This window comes from Vidua chalybeata, chromosome 32, assembly GCF_026979565.1.
Source record: "Vidua chalybeata isolate OUT-0048 chromosome 32, bVidCha1 merged haplotype, whole genome shotgun sequence".
Classification (NCBI taxonomy): Eukaryota; Metazoa; Chordata; class Aves; order Passeriformes; family Viduidae; genus Vidua; species Vidua chalybeata.
This window is the reverse complement of record NC_071561.1, coordinates 705845-713890: the sequence shown is the minus strand read 5'-3', so window position 1 is coordinate 713890 and position 8046 is coordinate 705845. Positions and strand designations below refer to the sequence as shown.

General features: G+C 62.6%; 1 protein-coding gene and 1 non-coding gene across 3 annotated transcripts; one reads left to right on the top strand and one right to left on the bottom strand.

Annotated features, from left to right (window-relative positions):
- The first annotated feature begins 226 nt into the window (after positions 1–226).
- LOC128802034 (U2 spliceosomal RNA) lies at positions 227–417 on the top strand. The gene has a single exon (XR_008435296.1). It is a non-coding gene; the product is annotated as a U2 spliceosomal RNA (small nuclear RNA).
- A 509-nt stretch (positions 418–926) lies between these two features.
- WDR74 (WD repeat domain 74) lies at positions 927–8045 on the bottom strand. Of its 2 annotated transcripts, XM_053967965.1 has the most exons (11): positions 7895–8045; positions 7414–7520; positions 7214–7335; positions 6363–6426; positions 5763–5912; positions 4705–4806; positions 4050–4150; positions 3346–3401; positions 2390–2529; positions 1732–1788; positions 927–1642 (listed from the first exon to the last, which is right to left on the bottom strand). In XM_053967965.1, the coding sequence occupies exons 1-11, from the start codon at positions 7953–7955 to the stop codon at positions 1520–1522; spliced, it is 1083 nt and encodes a 360-aa protein (XP_053823940.1). In that variant the 5' UTR covers positions 7956–8045; the 3' UTR covers positions 927–1519. The 2 variants fall into 2 exon arrangements, with proteins under 2 accessions (XP_053823940.1, XP_053823941.1); XM_053967966.1 differs by lacking the exon at positions 4050–4150 and having other exon boundaries at positions 1513–1642.
- Between the last annotated feature and the right edge of the window lies 1 nt (position 8046).

The following is an 8046-nucleotide window of genomic DNA, read 5'->3' as shown; positions in this document are numbered from 1 at the left end:
CATGCAAATGAGCCACGGGTGCGCCGAGTGCATCATGGGAGCGAAAATTTGGGGAGATTCTCGGGGTTTTCGGGGTCGGCGCGTGCGAAGCGCGGGAGGAAGGTGCGGGATGGGGCGGGGAAGGAGGCGCGGAACGGGAGCGGGCGGGCGCGGCGGCGGCGCGGGGGTGTCCGTGAGGTGCGGGCGGGCCGGGCGGGCCCGGGCGCGGCGCGGGCCGAGGGCCGGTATCGCTTCTCGGCCTTTTGGCTAAGATCAAGTGTAGTATCTGTTCTTATCAGTTTAATATCTGATACGTCCTCGATGAGAGGACTTCATATTAAACGGATTTTTGGGCTCGGGAGTTGGACCCGGAGCTTGCTCCCTCCGCTCCGCGCATCGTCCCGGTATTGCAGTGCCTCCGGGAACGGTGCACCCCCACCGGGGACCTCAAACGGTGAAAAACAGACTGGAAATGGGGTTCAATCGGGATAGATCGCGATAGCAGCCACAGACTCGGGATTGCAGCGCCTCCGGGAACGGTGCACCCCCACCGGGGACCTTACATGGTGAAAAACAGACTGGAAATGGGCTTAGATCGGGATAGATCGCGATAGCAGCCACAGACTCGGGATTGCAGCGCCTCCGGGAACGGTGCACCCCCACCGGGGGGACAGCAAATGGTGAAAAACAGACTGGAAATGGGCTTAGATCGGGATAGATCGCGATAGCAGTCACAGCGAGTCGGGATTGCAGTGCCTCCGGGAACGGTGCACCCCCACCGGGGACATCAAACGGTGAAAAACAGACTGGAAATGGGCTTAGATCGGGATAGATCGCGATAGCAGCCACAGCTACTCGGGATTGCAGTGCCTCCGGGAACGGTGCACCCCCACCGGGGGGACATCAAACGGTGAAAAACAGACTGGAAATGGGCTTAGATCGGGATAGATCGTGATAGCAGCCCCATCGTCCCGGTATTGCAGTGCCTCCGGGAACGGTGCACCCCCACCGGGGGACATCAAACGGTGAAAAGCAGATAAAAATTGGGTTATATCGTGATTATATCGCGATATCAACCCCATCATCCTGCTATTGCAGCACCTCTGGGAACGGCGCACGCCCAATGGGGACCTTAACGCGTCCGCAAAGAGACCCAAAACTCCTGCAGTTGGGTCAGATCGCGATGATATCGCGATATCGGCCGCGGTGCTGTGGCGTGCCCGTGTTTAATGAGCCACCCGCGCTTAATTAATCACCCCCATCCCATCAAAACCAGATGGAATCCTGCTAATTATTGAGGTGCTAATTAGGAAAATTAATTAGCCCCTGGGGGCGGGGCTAAACCCCTTGAGGGGCGGAGTTAAAATTCCAAAATTCCTTTGTGGTCTCTCCCCACCCATCCCAGCACCCCCCAGCCCCAATTCCCCACAAAATTCCGATTTTTTCTCCAAAAACTCCAAAATTCCGTTTATTTCCCACATTTTGGACGTTATATACAGCGGGGGAGGGGGCGGGGGTCTTGGGGGGGTCCCGGGACCCCTCAAAGCCCCGAAATTTTCCTTTTCTTGCCCTTCCTGGGGGTGGAGATGGACTCCAGAGCGTCCCACAGCTCGTCCCCCTCCTCATCCTTCACCCCTTTTTGGGGAGGGGGCTCCTCCTGGGCCTGGATGGGGGGGAAAGTGGGGGGGGGGGGGTTACAGGGGTGGGGGGCACCCCCAGCCCCCCAAAACCCGCCCGGGGTGGGGGTCTCACCTCCCAGTCCAGGTGTGTGTTCAGCAGGAGGCAGGTGAGGCGCGACTTCAGGTACACCTGGGGGCAGCGGGGGCCGTTTGGGGGGGCCCAGAGGGGATTTTGGGGTTTTTTTAGGGGGTTTTGGGGTCAATCTCAGGAATTGGGGGAGGAGTTTTGGGGGGCATTTCAGAGGTTTTGGGGAGATCCCAGGGGATTTGGGGGTGGGGGGTGGTCCCAGGGGTGTTTGGGGCAGAGTTTGGGGGGTCCCAAGAGGTTTGGGGTGGTTCAGGGGCATTTTCAGGGGGTCCCAGGAGGTTTTGGGGGGACTCTGGGGTCTCCCAGGAGTTTGAGATGGTTTTGGGGGGGGGGGGTCCCAAGGGTTCCCAGGAGGTTTTGGGGGGCTCAGGGGGTCCCAGGAGTTTTGGGGTGTTTCAGAGAGGTTTGGGGGTTCCCAGCAGTTTGAGGGGTGGTTTAGGGAGGTCTCAGGAGTTTTGGGGGTGGTTTAGGGGTTCCCAGGAATTTTGGGGGTCCCCAGGAGTTTTGGGGTGTTTTCAGGGGGATTTGGGGGTGGCTCAGGGGGGTGTTTGGGGGTCCCCGGGAGTTTTGGGGTGTTTTCAGGGGGGTTTGGGCGTGGCTCAGGGGGGTGTTTGGGGGTCCCCGGGAGTTTTGGGGTGCCCACCTTGTGCCGCAGCCGCCCGTCCAGGCCGTGCAGGCGCAGGAAGCGATCGAGGCCCACGGAGGCCACCAGGGGCAGGCGGGGGTGGCACTGCAGCCCCCGGACCCCCCCCGCAAACCCCTTCAGTGCCCGCAGCACCCGCCCTGGGGGCACGGGGGGGTCAGGGGGGCACTGACCCCCGGGACCCCCCCCAAATCCTGACAGGACCCCCCCAAATCCCGCTGGGAGCCCCCAAAATCCCCATGGGACCCCCCCCCACTGTGAACCCCTTCAGTGCCCGCAGCTCCGGGGCATGGGGGGGGTCAGGGGGGTGCAGACCCCCAGGACCCCCCCAAAATCCCCCTGAGACCCCCAAATCCCCATGGGACCCCCCCCAAATCCCCCTAGGATTCCCCAAAATCCTGCCAGGACCCCCCAAAATCCCCCCACCAACCCCTTCAGTGCCTGCAGCACCCACCCTGGGGGCACGGGGGGGGTCAGGGGGGTGCAGACCCCTGGGACCCCCCCAAATCCTGCCAGGACCCCCCAAATCCTGCTGGGAGCCCCCAAATCCCCCTAGGAACCTCCAAAATCCCCCTGGGACCCACCTAAAATCTGCCTGGGATTCCCCAAAATCCCACCAGGACCCCCCAAATCCCGCTGGGAGCCCCCAAAATCCCCATGGGACCCCCCCCCCGTGAACCCCTCCAGCACCCACAGCACCGGCCCTGGGGGCACAGTGGGGGTCAGGGGGGTGCAGACCCCCAGGACCCCCCCAAAATCCCCCTGAGACCCCCAGATCCCCATGGGACCCCCCCCAAAATCCCCCTAGGATTCCTCAAAATCCTGCCAGGACCCCCCAAAATCCTGCCAGGACCCCCCAGATCCCCCTAGGAACCTCCAAAATCCCCCTGGGATTCCCCAAAATCCCATCAGGACCCCCCAAAATCCCCCCGGGGACCCCCAAACCCCCCCCTCACCTTTGCGCAGGTCGATCACGGCCACGTCCCCCCGGGCGCTGCCCACGACCACCGAGCTGAGGAGGGGGGAAATTGGGTGGGGGCAGCAGGACCCCCCCCCCCAGGCACCCCAAAAATCCTCCCCAGCACCCCAAATTCACCTCGGGTACCCAAATCCCCCTCCCCAGGTCACTTTGTGGCTTTTCAGAGCTCTCCAGGACCCCCAAAATCCCCCCGGGATCTCCCACCCCGACCCTCCCAGGGCCCCCAAAATCCCCCCCCAATATCCCCCAAACCTTTCCCAGGATACCCCAAAATCCCCTCAGGACCCCCCAAAACCCCACAGGACCCTGAACTCTCCCCTAAACCCCCCAGACACGTCCCAAGGGACCCTAAAACCCCCCCTAGGACCCTAAAATTAACTACAACCCCCCCCGGACCCCCTAAATCCCCCCCAGAGCCCCCCCAAATCCCCCAAAATCCTCACAGGACCCTCAAAAATCCCCCCAAACTCCCCCAGTACCCCCTAAATCCCCCCAGGGCCCCCCAAAATTCTCTCAGGACCCTCAATAATCTCCTCAGGACCCCCCAAAATCCCCCAAACTCCCCCAGGCCCCCCTAAATCCCCCCCAAAATCCCCCTAAATCCTCTCAGGACCCTCTAACCCCCCCCCCCAGGACCCCCCAAACCCCCCCAGGACCCCCCAAAACACCCCCAGCACTGACGTGTCCCCGTTGGGCAGTGCCAGCGCCGTCAGCGGCGCCTCCCCGAAGGTGGCATCGAGCACCGGGCGGCGCCGGGGCGAGGAGGGGTCGTAGAGACGCACCTGGCACAGGTGAGGGACGGGGGGGGAAGGGAACAGCAGGTGACCCCAGGTGCCCTCAGCTGGTTGTGCCCCCCCCCAGGTGACCCCAAATGCCCCCCAGGTGCCCTCACCTGGCTGTGCTCCATCCAGGTGACCCCAAATGCCCCCCAGGTACCCCAGGTGCTCTCACCTGTCTGTGCCCCCCCAGGTGACCCCAGCTGTCCCCAGGTGACCCCAAATGCCTCCCAGGTGTCCCCCCAGGTACCCCACGTACCCTCACCTGTCTGTGCCCCCCCAGGTGACCCCAAATGCCCCCCAGGTGCCCCAGGTGCCCTCACCTGGCCGTGCCCCGTGCAGGTGACCCCAAATGACCCCAAATGCCCCCAGGTGACCCCAAATGCCCCCCAGGTGCCCCCAGTTCCCTCACCTGGCCGTGCCCCGTGCAGGTGACCCCAAATGACCCCAAATGACCCCAGGTGCCCCCAGGTGCCCCCAGGTGACCCCAAATGACCCCAAATGCCCCCAGGTGACCCCAAATGCCCCCAGGTGACCCCAAATGCCCCCAGTTCCCTCACCTGGCCGTGCCCCGTGCAGGTGACGATCCGTTGGGAGCCGGGCAGGAACTGCAGGTCCCGGTCCCAGACCGGGACGCGCAAATCCAGCCAATCATTCCTCACCTGGGCACGGATTGGGGACTTTTGGGATAATTCGGGACAATTTGGGACAATTCGGGACAATTTGGGACAATTTGGGGACAATTTGGGACATTTTTAGGATATTTTTGGAGGATTTCTGGGGCGGTTTTGGGCTATTTTTGAGGTATTTTTGGGATACTTTGAGGTGTTTCTGGCTGTTTTTGCAGCACTTTTGATGTTTTTGGGTATTTTTGGGATGTTTTTGGGGTGTTTTTGGGATATTTTTTGGCTGCTTTTGAGGTATTTTTGGAGTTGTTTTCCGGGCATTTTTTTTAGGTGTTTTTCAGGTATTTTTAGGGTGGTTTCAAGGTATTTTTGGGGTGTATTTGAGGTCGTTTTTTAAGGTATTTTTAGTTCTTTTTTTCAGGATGGATCTTGGATATTTTTAGGGTGGTTTTTTTGGTGTCTTTGGGGTGTTTTTGGGCTTGTTTTTGGGGTATTTTCAGGGTGGCTCCAGAGTATTTTTGTGGTATTTTTTAGGTGTTTTTGGGGTATTTTCAGGGTGGTTTCAGCGTATTTTTGGGGTTGTTTCTGGGCTGTTTTTGGGGTGCTTCCACAGTATTTTTAGGATATTTTTTAAGTGTTCTCAGGGTACTTTTGGGGTATTTTTGGGGCGTTTTTGGGGTGGTTCTGGCGTGTTTTTGGGGTGCTTCCAGGGTATTTTTGAGATTATTTTTTTAGCTCTTTTTGGGGTACCTCTGGGGTGGCTCCGGGGTATTCTTGGGGTTATTTTTGGAGTTATTTTTAGGGTGTTCTTGGGGTGGTTCCACAGTATTTTTAGGATATTTTTTAGGTGTTTTCAGGGTACTTTTGGGGTATTTTTGGAGCGTTTTTGGGGTGGTCCTGGGGTATTTTTGAGATATTTTTTTTAGGTGTTTTTGGGGTACCTCTGGGGTGGTTCCGGGGTGTTTTTGGGGCTGTTTTTGGGGCTCACTCACGTTCTTGGCACGGAACAGGGGCTCCTGGGGCCGCTGCAGGTCCCAAACCTTGAGCCCGTTCTCCTTCCCCCCCGTCCCCACCAGGTGAGGCCGCGTCGGGTCCTGGCGCATCCGGCACAGCCCCGGCCCTGCCTGCAGCTCCTGCAGGGGCTGGGGGGGCACGGGGGTCACCCCAAAACCCCCACACCCCAAAAACACCCCAAACCCACCCCAAACCCTCCTAAAAACCAAAAAAAAACCCAAAAATTCACCCCAAAATCCCCAATTCTGGCACAGCCCCAGCCCTGCCTGCAGCTCCTGCAGGGGCTGGGGGGGCACGGGGGTCACCCCAAAACCCCCCAAAACATCCCAAACCCTCCTAAAAACCAAAAAAATCCCAAAAAAAATCCACCCCAAATTGCCCCAAAATCCCCAATTCTGGCACAGCCCCACCCGCAGCGGTTGGGAATGAGGAGGGGTCACCCCAAAAACCCCCCCAGGGACCCCCCAAAATCCCAATTTTTGGCCCATCCAACCCTACCCACAGGTCCCGAGAGGGGCTGGGATTGGGGAGGGGTCTTGGGGTGACCCCAGCCCCCCCCCCAGCCCCCCCCCACTCACCTCCTCAGCCTCCTGCTCCCCCCAGACCCGAACCAGCCCCGACTCCACCGCGGTCACCACCGAGCTGGGGGGGGGTCGGGGGGGGCTCAGGGGGGGCTTGGGGACCCCCCCCAGCACCTCTGAGCCATCCCCCACCCCCCAAAAACCCTTCAGGGAATCCCTGGACCCTCCCCAAACCCCTCGGGAACCCCCCCCAGACCCCACCTGGGTTATCCAGGACCCCCCCCGACCCCCAAATCCCCCCTAAAAACCCCCAGACCCCTCCCAGGACCCCCCCAGACACCTCCCAACCCCCCCCTCAAAGACCCTTCAGGGACCCCCTGGATGCCCCCAGACCCCTCCCAGGACCCCCAGACCCCCTTAAAACCCTCCCATAACCTCTGAACCCCCCCCCAGGACCCCCCCAAAAACCCTTCAGGGACCACCTAGATGCCCCCAGGACCCCACCAGACCCCCCCCAGGACCCCCCCAGTACCTGCCGAGCACCCCCAGACCCCCCAGGATCCCCCCCAGACCCCCAAATCCCCCCTAAAAAACCCCAGACCCCCCCCCCCAGGACCCCCCCCGATCCCCCCAGGACCCCCCCGGTACCTGCCGAGCACCCCCAGGACCCCCCCCAGACCCCCAAATCCCCCCTAAAAAACCCCAGACCCCCCCCCAGGACCCCCCCCGACCCCCCCAGGACCCCCCCGGTACCTGCCGAGCACCCCCAGGACCCCCCCAAGACCCCCCAGGACCCCCCCGGTACCTGCCGAGCACCCCCAGGACCCCCCCAGGACCCCCCAGGACCCCCCCGGTACCTGCCGAGCACCCCCAGGACCCCCCCAGGACCCCCAGGACCCCCCCGGTACCTGCCGAGCACCCCCAGGCCGCAGAAGGCGCCGCCCCCCCCCGGGCAGAGCCGCCCCCCGGTGAATTTTCCCTTCTCGGTGCTGAAAACGCTCACGGAGCGATCCAGGGCCCCCACGAGCACCTGGGGGGGGCACGGGGGGGGGTTCAGGGGGGGTTTCTGGACACCCCCAGACCCCCCCCCCCAGGACCCCCCACTCACCTCGCTCTGGGCGGGGTCCCCCCAGGTCAGCGCCGCGACCCCCCGGGCCCGGCTCAGCCCCTCCCCCCCCGCGTGGTTCGAGGCCTCTTTGCGCAGCAGGTTCACCCCTGGGGGGGGGGAGAGGGGGGGTTTAGAGCCCCCCCCGGGACCCCCCTAAACCGCCCGAACCCCCCGAGACCCCCTCCCCAAAACCGCCCGAACCCCCCCCCCCCCAGGGCTCCCCTCAGAACCTGAGGATCGCCCCGCGACCCCCCCCCCCACAAGACTTCCAGGATCACCCCGAACGTCCCAAGACCCCCCGGGAACCCCCCCGCGACCCCCAAAGCCCCCCCCCCACCCCCCGTGGACCCCCCCCCAAATCCCCGGGGCCCTCCCAGACAGCCCCGGGACCCCCCATAGGCCCCTCCCGGTCCCCCGGATCCCCCTGAGGGCCCTCCCTGACCCCTCTGAGCCCCCCAGGCCCTTCACGACCCCCGCCCACCTTTAAGGGCTCCGGTCTCGGCCCCCACCCAGACGTGACACAACCGCGTGGGCGCCGCCATCTTGGGAGCCCTCCCGGCCCTTCCGGCGCGGGAACCGCGAGCGCGGCGGAACCGTTCCGGGCAGAAAAGTTCCGGGGAGTTCCCGGCATCC